The 15,839-nt window shown below is 57.8% G+C and overlaps 1 protein-coding gene across 2 annotated transcripts; it reads left to right on the top strand.

The window, feature by feature from the left end:
* Positions 1–1,355: 1,355 nt before the first annotated feature.
* Helz2 (helicase with zinc finger 2) lies at positions 1,356–15,640 on the top strand. Of its 2 annotated transcripts, XM_020187165.2 has the most exons (19): positions 1,356–1,438; positions 2,384–3,457; positions 3,808–3,991; positions 4,067–4,174; positions 4,718–5,235; positions 5,334–5,975; positions 6,852–7,635; positions 7,810–7,885; positions 8,032–11,782; positions 11,927–12,045; positions 12,128–12,259; positions 12,356–12,517; positions 12,597–12,744; positions 12,842–12,958; positions 13,032–13,224; positions 13,396–13,749; positions 13,987–14,143; positions 14,226–14,393; positions 14,475–15,640. In XM_020187165.2, exons 2-19 carry the CDS (start codon positions 2,448–2,450, stop codon positions 14,597–14,599), a joined length of 8,748 nt encoding a protein of 2,915 aa, XP_020042754.2. In that variant the 5' UTR covers positions 1,356–1,438; positions 2,384–2,447; the 3' UTR covers positions 14,600–15,640. The 2 variants fall into 2 exon arrangements, 1 of the variants encoding a protein (XP_020042754.2); XR_012448344.1 differs by lacking the exons at positions 11,927–12,045; positions 12,128–12,259; positions 13,032–13,224; ... (2 more) ...; positions 14,226–14,393; positions 14,475–15,640.
* The last annotated feature ends 199 nt before the right edge of the window (positions 15,641–15,839 follow it).

Below are 15,839 nucleotides of genomic sequence, written 5' to 3'. Positions count from 1 at the left end.
TTACCTGTGAAAGGAGCTACAATTTTTTTTTAGTTTGTGTTTGGCTTTTGACTTACTGATGTGATTTTTTTCCCCTGTGTAAAATTGTTTTATTTTTAATGAATTTATCAGTGGCATGCTGGTAGATGTCTAACAACCATTTCTCTTGGGAAGGAAAATATTCCAGGGTGCCTTTGTGGCCTATTTCAAGTTACCACCCGAACACCTGAACCCCGAGTGGGGACGAGCCAGCTCCAGCATGCTGACTGCTGGGATGGGTCTCACTTAGGAAAGCTGGTCCCACTTTAAGACTATTAACTACCAAACACATTCTACCTTGGTTTCTTCTAGGACTCCTATGGTGGTTGTGGGTTTTTTGTTTCCTTTTTTTTTTTTTTTCCTGTTTAAATCTTAGGCTTCTCTGCTACTTAATTTTGGTGTAGGTGCTGTTCTGCTGTCATTTTTGTTAACAAAACATGTTGGACAGACACATTTCCGCCGTAGTCTGGATGTTGTTCCTCACTGCGTGCTAGACTCCTCAGACGTTGTTGCAGTGATCTTGTGGACCCCTCTCTGTCCCTGTGATCTGCCTGTCCATCTGTGCTCCACATTCTTACTTGGTGGCTTTACACTGAGATTTTGTATTTCATAGGACTGGAGACATTTTTTAGTGATTTTTCTGCCTATTCTTCTTGTTTATGTGATGCTCTTCCAAATGAACTTTGCACCAGCATGTCTACCTGCCCCCAATTCCTCTTAGTACTTCATTAGTACTGCATTAAATTCACAGGCAAATTTAGGAAGAACTGACATCTTTACGTAGTGTTAAATCTCCCTATCCAAGAACATAGTATTCCATACTGGGTTTTTTGTTTTGTTTTTTTTTGTTTTTGTGGGACTAGGGATTGAACTCAGGACTTCACACTTGCCAAGCAAGTGCTCTACTGCTTTAGCTACACTTCCTGTCCTCCATGCTGTTTTTTTGTTTTTGTTTTTCCTGAGACAGGGTCTTGCTATCTAGTCTAGGCACTCCCCGCTGGGGATCCCATCTCACAGCCAGAGCGGGCTTACCTGTGCTCAGCTCCACAGAACCAATGGTCCTTCTCCCCCTTCCCCCCCAGGAGCATCTTTTGACCCCAAAAGTCACTGGCCCAGGGTCCCGTCTCTCCCTCCCCCCACACCTGAGGCTGAGGTGTCTGTGTGAGGCTGGGGTTGCAAAAGGGCTGGTTGGAATCCTGCAGTGTTGATGTGGGGGGGGGGGTCTTCTCACCGCAGGGTGGCCGGGGAGCTGGCCAGGGCTGGCTGGGAGGGGAGCTATCACTTGAGGGCGGAGCGGGGGCGGGGCAGGGGGCAGTGAGGTAATTTCCGCGATCAGGCGTCAGAGGTCTGAGTCGCCCCAGGGGCAGAATCGAAAGTGATCTGCAGCTCAGAACCGGTGCGCTGCTGACTGGTGCACAGGGTAAGCACCCAGGCGGTGGGTGGGGACCTGGGGACAAGAAAGTCTGGCTGGGGAGAGGAAGGGCCACCTGAGAAGTATGGAGACCTCCCCCTGTATGCAGATGGGCACAGAGGGACCCCCTGGCATTCCTGAACCCCCAATCCCACAGCAGCACAGCCCCCTCTTCTTCTCCCTCCAAATACTTGGCTGTGGGGTCCTTAACTCTGAGAACTCAGAAATCTCCGTTGGGGTGCAGGTGGATCCTTAGGCTCTCACTGCACCCATTGTTTCCTTTTAAAACATCATCTTATACCCTAAAGTTTCCCTTGAAAGTTCCTTTTACAGGGTTGGGGCGTGGTTCAGTGGTCAGTGCTTGCCTAGCATGAGAAAGGTCCAGGGTTCCATCCCATCAATGAAAAAAAAAAATTCCCTTTAGACCTGGCTGTGTTTGGGGGAACTGCCCCCTTCTGGAGTGGCACCAACTGAAACCCTGGACTTTGGGTGTCCCCACTCCTCCTGGCATTCCTGTGGAAGCTCTGGTGTCAACTGTCCCACCTGGGCAGGCTGGGCCTTTGCAAGACTGAACCCTTATCCCCCAGACCTCAGCTGCCAAATCCAGGTGGGCTGCAAAGGCGTTGCTCTCTTTAGAAGGGCTGAGAGACTGGAGCAGGAAGGCCTTGTGTGTGGGGTAGCCCTAGTCCTCACTGGGTCCAGAGGCACTGGCTGGGGGCTTCCATGGTCTCCAGGGCTCTCTTTTATCAACTGCCACTTTGGCTCCTCTGGGCAGGGCCTGGAAACCTGCAGAAGGAGTGGGCTTTGGCAGGGGCCAGGTCAGTGAACTCTGACTCCTCAAGAGGCCAAGGTTGGGGTAAATTCTCTGTCCTTTGCCTGGTGGAGGGTGTGTGAATCCCTCTCCACCTCAGGCTAACCTGCTCCTCCTCTCCCGTTGTCTCTCCATGGTCACAGTTCCTGTAGACCAGCTGCCCAGGAGCGTGGCATACCTCTGTGAAGAACCTGGCCAGTGTCGGAGATGGCATCCATAGGGTGCAGTTTATTACCTGCCAACCCCCCTGCCGCCAAGGGGCTGCCTTTGGCCGGGCTCTATGCCCAGGTGGACCTCTGCCTGGGCTGTTCCCGTTGCTCCCAGCGCCTCAATGAGAGCACTTACGTCCTGCATGAGGTGGAACACAACTGTCCTGCTGAGATCTTGCTGGCCCGCTGCAAGCCATATGTCAAGAGCAAGGTCTGGCGCAAGGTAGGCCGCCGGCCCAGCTTCCCGAGGCCTATGCGCTATGAGGTCTGCCGTTACTACAGCCCTGGGCTGGGCTGCCGGCGCCATCGGAATCAGTGCACCTTTGCCCGAAGTCCGGAGGAGGCACTCGTCTGGACCTTCGAGCGTAAGCACAGCCTCTCCCGCCTGTGTCTGAAGGCTGCTGTGCAGGGCACCAAGGGTGAGCCTCATGGAGCAGCCGAAACCATCCGCACGGAGTTTGGTGGCTGTTTCCAATTGCTCTGTGCCCACTGCTTCAGGTGCTCTCCCCCAAGCATCTGCCCCATAGACCCCCAGGGGCAGTGTCCCAAGCATGGAGCCTGCCCCTCGCTCCTCATCCACGTGAGCACCGAGGGCCGAAAGCAGCAGTATGTAGAGGTGCGGCCACAACCCCAGAACCGAAAGCAGCTAAACTATTGCATGTTTGTGGAGCGTGGGCAGCCATGCCGCCACGGGGCATCACGTTGCCAGTATGCACACAGCGCTGTGGAGATGGCTGTGTGGGGAGCTGAACGGCTGGGTGGGCTCCAGAGGGGCGACCTGCTCGCACCTCCTGCCCTCAGGGAGGACAAATGCACAGCTGCCTGTGACCAACCCTCAGGCGTCCTGCTGTATTGCCACGCCTGCCTAGTCACCTGCCGCTCTCCGGAGGCCTTCGAGAACCACTGCTTCTCCCTGGAGCACGCTCAGATGGTTGCCTTCGACCAGGCTGTGCCGTGGGAGTACCGTGTACCACCCATGGGGCTCTCCAAGTTTGAGCTCTGCCCTAGGTAAGGCCAGTGGAGTGGGAGCCTGGAGTGAAGGAAGAATCCCTTTCCACCAGCACCAGGGTCTGGGAGGTTTACCAAGTCTGAGGTCTCCCTGCCACCTGCCATGCCCTCTGCATGTCAGGCTGGCACTACAGTGGCCCTCCTAGGATCTGGGTAAGGAGATCCTAGGATCTTATTCTCATTCTAGGGTCTTCTTCTAGGGATGCGAGTAGATACAGCCCCTGCTCCCCTAGTGCCTAGAATCCATTCCTGTTCCCCACACAGGCCAGTGTTGGGCTGAGGGGGTCAGCCTTTGGTGTTCCCCTGTGACTGCGCTTCCATGTGTTCCTGCTGACCCTATCATCCCACAGGCCTGACCTCTGCGAGTATGGGGACATCTGCACCAAGGCGCACTCAGCACAGGAGCTTCAGGAGTGGATCCAGCGGACGCAGGCCATGGAGCTGCGAGAGCAAGCAGCTTGGCAGGATGGGCTAGTGCCCTATCGGGCTCGGCTCCTGGCTGAGTACCTGTCCAGCAGCAGCAAGGTTCTAGTGGTAAGTGGGGCCACATGAATGGGTGGTTAAGTGCCTCTAGGGTCACACTACTGAAGTTCAGGCTTCCCTGTACAGCTGGCTGAGACCATCCATGGGGTATCCATCACCTGCCACCAACCCCTGGTACTCAATCAAGCCCAGGAGAAGGCCCAGCACACCTGGACATTCACCATCCACTCTGAGGTGAGGGTTTTACACAGTTCTGAGATCTCAGGCCTTGTGGGTAGCCCAAGCCCCAAGTGGAGAGGTTCTCAGAGGATAAGGACCACAGCTGGGCCGACATGAAATGCCTGGTGGCTCTGCCTCTGTGACTGTGTGACCTGGGGCAAGTCCTTCAGCCTCTCTGCTTCAGTTTCCTCACTTGAAAACAGGGTGATCATGACACCCCCACCCTGTGTGGTCACCCTATGGAGAGGGCAGTTAAATAAGGAAGAGATCTACCGGTGTCTGGCACCTAGAAAGTGAGTAAGGCCAGTAACCACATGGCCCTGAAGTCCCCAGACTGCCTCTTTTAACCTCCTGGGGCCTCAGGAGGGTTCCATGATCCCCAATGTGCAGAGGAGGAAACTAAGGCTCAAGAGAGGTCAAGCAACCTGTGGGTCCCACACCCAGAGAGGCAGTTGAACTGCCTCTCTCCTGGGGTAAGAGAGATTAGGCATCATCTTGGACCCTGAAGAGTGGGACAAGGTCTAGGGGCCCACCTCACATCTAGTCCCTTCCCCTCAGGATCCCTTGCTACATGTGGCCCTGCTCAAGCAGGAGCCCGGAGCAGACTTCTCACTGGTGGCCCCCCACCTCCCACCTGGCCGGCTGTATGCACAGGGTGAGCGCTTCTGTGTGCCCCACTCCCCAGCAGAATTCCGGGTGGGGGTGCGTGTGCGGGCCGCCTCCTTTGGCACCTTTGAGCAATGGGTGGTCTTTGACTTTGGCCGCCGGCCTGTGCTGCTTCGGAAGTTGGGGCTACAGCTGGGCCAGACCCACTGTCAAGGACTCTGTGGGAGGCCAGCTCCTGGTCATCCCGAGGAGCTGGATCGGTGGGACACACACAACCGCCATGTAGTGCCTGGCGTGGAGCGGACAGCTGAGCAGGTGGCTCTGATGGCCAAGTACAAGATGCCCACCCTGACCCTGGAGCCCAGTTGCCAAGGTCTGACCTCGGGCCCCATCTCTCACACCAACTATCGGCAGATGATGCACCACTTCCTCTATGAGGAGGAGATGGCTCAGCAGCAGCTAGTAGCCAAGTGAGTCAGGTGGTGGGCAGGCTGGGGTGGCCAGAGTCTGGACATGGAGCCAGGTCTGTGCCTGTGGCCTGGAGAGCTGACACAGATCCTCCTACCAGGCTGACCCTGAGGGGCCAGGTGTCCCTGAAGACTGTGCTACAGACACCAGCACTTGGCATGGTCTTCGCTCCGCCAGGATCTCTGTATGCTGAAGTCCCTGTCCCTTCCTCTCTGATGCCAGACTCAGACCAGGGCTTTCTGCTGGGCCGGGCAGTCAGCACAGCCCTTGTGGCCCCTGTACCTGCACCTGATGACACTGTGTTCGAGGTGCGGCTGGAGACACGGGCCAGTTCAGAGCAGGCCCTGTGGTTGCTGCTGCCAGCACGCTGCTGCATGGCCCTGGGACTACAGCCTGAGGCCAGCCCCATCTTGGAGGTGCAGTTCCAGATTGACCCCCTGACCTTCCGGCTCTGGCACCAGGCAGTGGACATGCTTCCTGAAGTGCGCCTGGTGGTGCCTGACCTGCCTGCCTGTGTCCTGCCCCGTACCTGGCCCATCCCGCCTGCATTTTGTGGCAACCGCAAGCAGAAGCTGGCCATGGGGCTGATTGCGGGTATCAACCCTGAGGGCATGAAACCCGTCCCACCACTGCTCATCTATGGCCCCTTTGGCACGGGCAAGACTTACACATTGGCCATGGCCTCCCTGGAGGTTGCTCGGCAGCCCCACACCAAGGTGCTCATCTGCACACACACTAATAGGTGAGCCCAGAGCTACTGCCCAGTGTGCCTACTACTAGCCCTGCCTCCTGGGCATCTAGCCCTCTGAATCTCATGGGGACTCTGCTGATGACTGGTTGCCCTGGGCTTTACCAGGCCTAACTGGGGTGCCCTGAGATGATGGGTGTTATTTGGGTTAGGAAGCATAGGTGCCTCCCTGGAGGCCCTGACCATGGAGGGAGTTGTGGGAAGAACCCGTTTCCTGGGACAAGGTTCTTGATTTTGATTTTTACAAAAATAGATTTCTTGACTAAGAAGTTCCCCTTTGGTCAATATGAATTTCTTAGTTCCCTAATACCACATACTGCAGCAGGCACTAAGTGCCACAGCACAGAGCGGGGGTGGCAGAATGGCCTGGGCTGATTACTGGGCTAGTCTAGAGACCCAGGGAACCAAGACTGTGGCCTATCCAGAAGATGCCCAGGCCCCTCCCTTCCTGGCCTTTTGACCCCTGGACTCTCTTTCTGAGAACTGGGGTGCCAGATCTTGCTGCCTGCTGCTGACAGCACCGGGGAGCCATGCTCATAGTTAGCACCAGCCCCTGGCCACCTTGGGCTGCCTTGGGCTATGGTTAGCTTCTTTTCCTCCTTCCTCTACCTTAGCTCAAACATCAGCTACTCTTCTAAGCCTTCCCTGACCACCCAGGCTCTCATGCCCTTGCACAGTCCTCCTCTTTGGGCTCTGACCTGTGTCTTTGTTGTGTGTCTCCTCTGAGGATACTTGAGTTCCTGGGCGGGACCTCTGTCTGTTCACCTCATGGGTGTTTTTGGCATCCAGGCAGGGCTGAGAACACAGTAGAAGTTTTAGCAGACAGCCTGAGCCCAAGTGGGCAACCCATGTGCCTCATCCTTCTCACAGTGCTGCCGACATCTACATCCGGGAGTATTTCCATGGCTATGTCAGCAGTGGCCACCCAGAGGCAGTTCCACTCCGGGTGATGTACACGGACCGCCCGCTGAACCAGACCGACTCGACCACGCTGCAGTATTGCTGCCTGACCCCGGATCGCCGGGCCTTCCGCCCACCCACTATGCCAGAGCTGGTGCAGCACCGCCTGGTGGTCACCACCACCTCCCAGGCCCGCGAGTTCAGGGTGCCGGTGGGTTTCTTTTCCCACATCTTCATCGATGAGGCTGCCCAGATGCTGGAGTGTGAAGCCATCACTCCTCTGGCCTATGCCTCGCTCCACACCCGTGTGGTGCTGGCAGGGGACCACATGCAGGTCACACCCAGGCTCTTCAGTGTGGCCAGGGCGAAGGCGGCAGTGCACACCCTGCTGTGCCGCCTCTTCTTACACTACCAGCAGGAGGTGCATGAGGTTGCCCAGCAGAGCCGGATCATCTTCCACGAGAACTACCGTTCCACTGCTGCCATCATCAGCTTTGTCTCACGCCACTTCTACATGGCCAAGGGCAACCCCATCCAGGCCAGCGGCAAGATCCCGTGCCACCCCCGACACTATCCGCTCATGTTCTGCCATGTGGCAGGAAGCCCCGAGCGGGACATGTCCATGACATCCTGGCTCAATGTGGCCGAGGTGGCCCAGGTGGTGGAAAAGGTGCAGGAGGTCTATAACACCTGGCCTCCCTGCTGGGGCAGCAGGAAGCAGAGACACATCTGTGCAGTCTCTCATGGTGCCCAGGTGAGCCCAGCCCAGCTGGCCTCAGTTTCCTCACTGGAGAGGGGCTGCTGAGTCCACCTCCCAAGGCTGAACCACATGACCAATGCCAGGGCTGTGGGTGTCCAGGGCTAGGTGGGAGGGTCTTTGCCTTGCTAAGCAGCAGTTGTTGAGTGCCCCGGTCCATGTTGCCTCTAGGTCACTGCACTGAGGCAGGAGCTGAGGAAGAGGAACCTGGGTGAGGTATCGGTGGGCAGCTTTGAGATCCTACCAGGTAGGTCATGGCAGGGCAGGCCTGGGTCCAGCCAGGGAGGGAGGCAGCTTCCAGCCCATTCTTCAGTTTTGCAATGGTGGGGTGGGACTGGGGGGTGGAGGTCTGTCCATCATCCTGCCTGGCCACCTGACCTGCATTCTCTGCAGGGCGAGAATTCCGGGTTTTGGTGCTGAGCACTGTCCACAGTCGCCACAGCCTACTCAGCTCTGGGGCACCAACCTCGGAGTTCTTCACTGACGCCCGTGTGCTGAACACCGTCATGACCCGCTCCCAGTCCCAGCTGGTGGCTGTGGGTGACGCCATGGCTCTCTGTTCCTTTGGGGCCTGCAGCAAGCTTTGGAAGAGCTTCATCAAGGAGTGCATAGAGCACCACAGCGTCTGCCCTGAGGGCCTGTCATTGGGGCAGATTGAGCAAGGTGTGACCCAGAGGTGGCAGTGGGCCCCTGTGGCCCTCAGAGCAGAGGAGCCTGGGACAACAGTGGCCGGGAACACCATCCTGAAGGAGACAGCTGGGAGTTCAGCTGTGGAGCACAGGGCTGTGGTACAAGTCCTGCCAGGACCTATGCGCAAGGAAAGTGCAGCCACAGTGAAGGCAGAGGCAGGGACTACAACTGCTGGGGGCCCAGCAGTGGGGGAGGCAGCCACAGCACAGATAGAAGCAGCATCAGCAGGGGACATGGCAAGGCAGAGCTCATCCCCTGGGGATGCAGCAGCAGGAGCAACTTCCCTGATGGACAGGGTGTCTGAGGACCCTGAGGACTCAGAGTCTGACTTCTGGCCCTCTAACTGGGAGCTCAATGAGGATGATGCTATCTTAAAGGAGCTTCTTGATGAGAGCCGGCAGGTCATGATAACTGTCAGGGAGGATGGGCTGCTGGACATCATGGCAAGGCCCACATCCCCACAGAAGGCCCAGCAGCACACAAACTTGCCCTCAGCCACACTGCGGAAGCTATTGCGCACAAACCCTGAGCTGTACCGCCGCTGTACCTTCCTGCAGGAGACCTTTGAGCGGGCATCAGCTGTCCCGCTGGACAATATGGCCTCCAGCCCCATCCAGGTCAGGGGCCGCCTGAACTGTGGGATGGCCTTCACGGGGGATGAGGTGCTGGTGAAGGTTCTAGGTCGCTCACCTAATGACAGGGTTGCTCCAGGGCGGCTGCAGGGCTGCGTGATGGGCGTGTTGAAGAGGAGAAGACAAGAGTTGGCCTTCGTGTGCCGGATGGACGAGTGGGATCCCCGCATCATGATCCCTATCAATGGCTCTGTCACTAAGATCTTTGTGGCTGGGCTGAAGGACCGGCAGCAGGTTCCAATCCATCGCCTCCTCCAGGGCCAGGTACAGCGTGTAAGGAATGAGAGTCTCACAGCTGACGCATGGCGAACCCGGCTCTTCTGGATCCACATCGTCCTGTGGCGGGAGCGTTTTTACTACCCACTGGGCGTTGTCCTGGAGGTGCTACCTGAGGCCACGACCTGGGAGCAGGGCCTTCATGTCCTTGACCTGGAACATGGTCTAAGGGCCCCCTCGCCAGACCCAGCCTCCATTTCCAAGGTGCTGCAGAAATACAGTGCGGAGCTGAGCATGGCTACCAGCCACCGAGAGGACTGTCGTCACATCCTGACTTTCACTGTGGACCCCCAGGGCGCCTGCAACCTTGATGATGCCCTCAGTGTCCGGGACCTGGGCTCTGAGTATGAGGTGGTTGTACACATCACCGATGTGGCCAGTTTGGTGCCCAGGGATGGGGCACTAGATGTGGAGGCCCGCCGGCAGGGCACTGTATTCTATGCCCCCGACAGGGAGCCAGTGCTCATGCTGCCAGCCAGCCTCTGCCAGGACCTGCTCAGCCTCCTGCCAGGCCAGGATCGCCTTGCCATCTCCCTCTTCCTCACCATGGAGAAGGGCAGTGGTCAGCTCCAGAGCCTTCGCTTTGCGCCCTCCGTGATCCGCTCTGACTGCCAGCTGTCCTACGAGGAGGCCGAGGCACTGATCAAGGGGCATCCAGGAGCTGGCCTAGAGCTACCGGCTCATCTGGATACCGTGGAGGCCTGTGTGGTGGCTGCCTGCTACTTCTCCCAGGTGCTGCGTCAGCACCGCCTGCGAGCTGCCTGCCACTATGAACCACCAGATGAAGACAGCGTTCTGGGCTTCCGTGCAGCCCATATCATGGTCCAAGAGTACATGATTCAGTTTAATAGCTTGGTGGCTGAATTCCTGGTGGGTCACAAGCACACACAGATGGTCACACCACTGCGGTGGCAGCCCATGCCTAGCAGCCACCAGCTGGATACCGTATGTGAGAGGCACAGAGAGCTGATACCCCTGTCCCTGCACCTCCGCCACCACTTGCATGCTCGCAACAGCCCCAGCACGCAGCTGCACCTCCTGGCCTCCCTCTGGACGCATGTCCAGCTTGCCGCCCGCACCCAGGACTATAGCCGTATGGTGGACCTCATTGCTGCAGATGACATGCACCCTTCGCTGGCTCCTGTGGGCCTAGACTTCCGAAAGGCCCTGGGTCGCTCTGTTTTCAGCCGCTCCAGCCAGGGTGACCAGCAGCCGGCAGGCCACTACTCGCTGCAGGTGGACTGGTACACGTGGGCCACTTCACCCATCCGCAGGTACCTGGATGTGATACTGCAGCGACTGATCCTGTTGGCACTGGGCTGTGGGGGCTCCACGTATTCCACCAGAGACATTGATGGGCTCTGCCAGGACTTCAGCCGCCAGCATGCATGTGCCCAGAGCTTCCAGCGGCGGGCCCGCAGCTTGTACCTGGCCACCCAGCTCCACGCCCAGCCTCGAGAGAAGCTGGGCTTTGTGGTGGATGTGGAGACTGGCGTCCGCTGCTTCAAGCTACTCTTCCCCGTCAACCGGGAGACACTGCCCGACCCCTGTGCTGTCCACTACCATTCTCTGCAGCTGGCTGACCACCCCCACAGCCTGGTGGGCCGGCCAGGCCTGCAGCTTGTATGGCGACGCCGTATCTACTCAATGCAGTCATCCAAACCGCCCTCCCCAAAGCTGGGCACCCTGTTGGACCCACATACCCGAACTGTCGATGCAGCCCTGTGGAAGCAGCTGCTGGCGCTGGTGGAGGAGCAGCGCTGGCCTGAGGTGGCTGCCCTCATCCAGGAGCAGGGTGAGAAGTCCCAGCCACGGGAGATGGTGCAGGTACGCCACAGCCGCTGTGGCCACTTTGTGGAGGTGACCCGGGAGCTCAGCAGTGGGGACACGCTGCAGGTACAGCTCAGTGCCAGCGTACAGCGGGGCTTCCTGGTACCAACCCTCCAGCTGTGGACCGTGGTGCCTGGCCTCAGCCTCTGCCTGGAGCACATGGAGCGGCCGGGAGATTGCTTCTCAGGCCACACGTACCGGGCCTCGAAGGACTGGTACCACAATGTGAAAGAGTACTTCCAGGTGTGGGGGCCACTCTGTGCCCTGGAGTCTGTCACCAACGCTGTTGCAGAATGTGACTCTGTTACACTGCAGCATGTGCTCATTTCCTGGGATGAGAAGCGGACACCACAGGGGCAGCTGCAAGGCACTTTCCACCTGGACCCTGCCTTCCTCCAGGAAAAATGCATCGAAGTTCACTTTGGCAGCTGCTACCTCTGCATCCGGCTAGAGGAGCTCCCGGCTCCCCGGCCCTCCCAGCCCCCTGGGCCCAGCAGCCTCGGCCCCTTCCTCAGCATTGATCCTGATACCTATACCTGGGTGGCACATGGGCTGGCTGACAACTGGGACCAGGAGGGCTGTGTGGACCAGCAGGAGGCACCCAGGAAAGTGCACTTCTCCATCCACCAAATGGCTATGGAGAAGGTTCCAGAAGAGGTGCTGAGGCCTGGCACCCAGTTCACTGTGGAGGTGCTGTCCAAGCAGCTTCCAGACCTGTAAGTGTCTCCTTGGCCTGTGGCCAGGGAGAGACCGTTGAAGGCCAGTGGGCAAGACCTCCCTGGGCAACCCTTTCATGGGCAGGGGCAGCCCCTTCCCTAGGAGAATCTGGTTGACGTGCTGATGTCCCTCCTCACCCCCAGCCGCAAGGAGGAAGCCGTGCGTCGGTTGAAGAAGGCGTCCTCACTGGCCATCCGTATTGCCCTAGGCCAGCCCATCCCCCAGCCTTGCCCCTCACCTCGCCAACGGCCCCTCTGCAGGGGTAGGTCTGCCCCTAGCTCTCCCTCTTGCCCCTCTCCATCTTGCACAGGTGCTCAGGGAGCCCTGATCCTTGTCCCCTGCAGTTATTGCCAACAGGTTCCTAGAGAGACAGGCTTATAACATCCCTGGAGGACACTACCAGCTGAATCCCAGCCAGAACAGGGCCATCAGGAGGGCTCTGGAGAAACCATTCACCGTCATCCAGGGTCCACCAGGTGGGGCCCCCAGGCAGGGGGAGCAGGGCTGCCCCAGACAGGTGTGGGCCACGGGGAGCAGGGTTAGGCTCTGCTCACTTTTCTCTCTGTACACAGGCACAGGGAAGACAGTCGTGGGTCTCCACATCATATACTGGTTCCACAGATCAAACCAAGAGCAGGTACTGACAAGCAATGGTCCTCATGGAGAGGAGCGGCTGGGAGGCCCATGCATCTTATACTGCGGCCCCTCGAACAAGTCGGTGGATGTCCTGGCAGGTGTGCAGGGGTGATGTGTGGGGCTGCCAGGGGTGCTGGGCACCAAGGGACAGTCCCTCATGTCTCCAACTACCCCCAGGACTGCTCCTGAGAAGAAGGACAGAGCTGAGGCCCCTGCGTGTGTACAGCGAGCAGTCCGAGGCCACTGAGTTCCCACTGCCAGGAGTAGGCAGCAAGGGCCTGCTCAGCAAGAACTCCTGGGAGGGGAGGCCGAACCAGAACCTCAGGTTTGTCCTGTCTGTCTGTACTTGGATGGAGGTGAGAGACCCAAGCTGTCCAGATTGCCCTTTATTGGGCAGGAGTTTACTGAAGCTTTGTCCCCAGGAGCATCACCCTGCATCACCGAATCCGGCAGCCCTCCAACCCGTTTGCCCCAAGGATCAGGAAATTTGATGTCCGACTGCAGGAAGGGGAATCCTTGTCTAGGGATGACCTGGCCTTGTAAGTGGCAGGGCTGGGATGTGGAGCTGCCTGCTAGCAGGGGTGTCAGGGTGACAGAAAGCACCCTGTGCAGGTATAAGAAGATCTTGGGGAAGGCACGGAAGTTTGAGCTGGACCAACACTCAGTCATCCTGTGCACGTGTTCCTGTGCTGCTTCAGCCAGCCTCCAAAACCTGAATGTCTGGCAAATCCTCATTGACGAGGCAGGCATGGCCACTGAGCCAGAAACCCTCATCCCCCTGGTGTGCTTTTCACAAGCCAAGAAGGTGAGGGACAGTTGAAAGGAACTGGTGCCCCAGGCCAGTGCCCCTGGGTGTAGCTTGCTCTGGGCTCCTGGGGGGCTTACTAGGTGAGTGCTGTGGTGGGTTGGAGATAGCAGAGGGGCTGGGGTGCCTCTGGGTGTGGGAGTGCCAGGGCAACCCCTGCTGTGCCTCTAGGTGGTTTTGCTTGGAGATCACAAACAACTGCGGCCTGTGGTCAAGAATGAGCAGCTGCGAAACCTGGGGATGGATCGGTCTCTCTTCGAACGGTATCACAGGGACGCCTTTATGCTGGACACACAGTACCGCATGCACGAGGGCATCTGCTCCTTCCCCTCTATGGAGTTCTATGGAAAGAGGCTGAAGACCTGGTCTGGCCTGCGGCGGCCGCCTAGCCTCCTAGGCCATGCGGGCAAGGACAGCTGCTCTGTCATCTTTGGCCATGTGCAGGGCCATGAGCAGAGACTGCTGGTGTCCACAGATGAAGGGAATGAGAACTCTAGGGCCAACATGGAGGAGGCAGCAGAGGTGGTGAGTGTCAGACTCTTCCTGTTGCCTGGTAGGTCAGAGACGGCTTTCTGGAGAAAAAAGAGGAAAAGGAAGAGAAGGAAGAAGGTAGAAGGGGAGTAGAAGGGGACAGAGACAGGGAGGAGGAGGGGTTCAGGAAAGCTTCCTTGAGAGGACAGTCCCCAGGAAACAAGTGAGTCTCCTGTGCCCATGTCAGAAGAGGCCCAGGGTCCAGTTCCACCTGCCCCCTCATCCCCTCAGGTCCGCATCACAAAGCAGCTGACCCTGGACCGGACAGTGGATCCCAAGGACATCGCCATCCTCACACCCTATAACGCACAAGCTGCACTCATCATCAAGGACCTCCAGCGGGAGGGGATCACTGGAGTGACCGTGTCCTCCATCACCAAGAGCCAGGGTGAGGCTGACTCTGGGGGAGGCCGTACCTGGCTGGGGTCGGGAGGGGTGCAGAGGGGACGGCATGAGCTCACCTCTTCCAGGGAGCGAGTGGCGCTATGTGCTGGTGAGCACCGTTCGAACATGTCCTGAGAGTGACGTGGACCAGAAGCCAACCAAAAGCTGGCTCAGGAAGTTTTTGGGCTTTGTCATGGACCCCAACCAAGTGAACGTGGCCCTCACCCGGGCCCAGGAGGGGCTCTGTCTAATCGGTGAGGGCTGGGGACTTCAGGAGGGCACTGGGGTGAGGCAGCCCTGGGATGGGGCTGGTAGTTACCCAACTCTCCCCACAGGAGACCAGGTCCTGCTGCGCTGCTGTCCACTCTGGTGCCGTCTCCTGGACTTCTGCAAGGCCCAGCAGAGTCTTGTGCTTGCTGGGCAGGTGCGGGTCCAGAGGAAGCCAGCTGTGTCTTCTTGAAGAGTCCCTACCTGTCCACCCTTGAGGTGCCAGTGGCCCTAGGAAACATTCCTCATCCTCCTCTGCTGTAGGCCCAGACACATGGCAGATTGCCGTGGCCTTGTGCCCAGTTGGTCCTCATCATATTCTGCTGCTGCTGCTGAGGCAGGGCCCCAACACTGGCCACGGTCATGAAGAAATGACAGTCTTGTGGGTGTTGGCCTCTCCTTGGATGGGAAACAGGCCAAGTGGTGACCTTCCTGTTTGTGCCTGAGCTTGGGAGAAGGAAGGAGCTGGGGTGGGATCATTTCCTCCCTGTTATGTTGCTTTTCCTGGGACAGTTGGTGGCAGGGAAGCCTCTTAGTGGCCATGAGGAGTCCCAGATTGGCAAGAGACACCTCTGCTGTTACTGGAGAGTCTTAGGCAAGAAGGGGACCCCTTCAAGGCTGTACTTCGACCTTTGGATCGTTCTGTGATTGCATTGAGTACCGTGGATGTGCTGACCTAATTTTCTAGTTTTAAACTAAAAGCCAACAATCTCTTACACTCAGTAAGAGGCCTCCCTGGAGGAGGGAGACTTTTTCTGTCCTCCACTGCCCTGTGTCCTGCAGGGTTGCCTGACAGGAAAGGGGAAGGCAGAGCCCCTCCTGAGGTGTGCAGAGAAGCCATGAAAGCAGGAGGCGGGCAGGGCTTGTGTTTCTGCCCCAAGCTGTGCCTGCGCAGGTCCAGGGTCCAGGACAACTTGCCTGGGAGTGTCTTTCTCTGATGGGAAGGAGCGGGCACAGTTTCCCCTCCATGTCCACCTCCAGCTACCAGGCCCACCTCGAGGCAGCTCTAACATTGGGGCTACACTCTCTCAGCACAGTTCTTTGTTCCTGGGGCCTGAGTTCTTGCTGTCTATACCAGGAGGGGCTGGTCTCCCTTTGCCTCATTGCAGGCTCTCTGCAGGAGGAGTGTCTATTTTTTAATAAATCGAGATGCAAAAATCAGAATACCTGATTTTTGAATCTCTTCCCCATTATATATTGAATATTAATTGTATAATAAATACTTTCTCACTTCTGGGTGTTTGGAAGTCTGGCTGGGATGGCTTTCATCTTGCTTGTGAAGTGGCCATGGAGGCTGTCAAGGCTACACAGGAGATAAAATTGGACCCAGGAGCCTGAGGAGAGGGGCAGTGACATCCCGTTTTATGGCTGAAGACATGGCTGTGCAGCCTGGGGTTGTCTGTGCCCAGGACACAGATAGCTGGGGGTGGCTT

This window comes from Castor canadensis, chromosome 5 (genome assembly GCF_047511655.1).
Source record: "Castor canadensis chromosome 5, mCasCan1.hap1v2, whole genome shotgun sequence".
NCBI classification, from domain to species: domain Eukaryota; kingdom Metazoa; phylum Chordata; class Mammalia; order Rodentia; family Castoridae; genus Castor; species Castor canadensis.
This window is presented reverse-complemented; position numbering and strand designations above follow the sequence as displayed.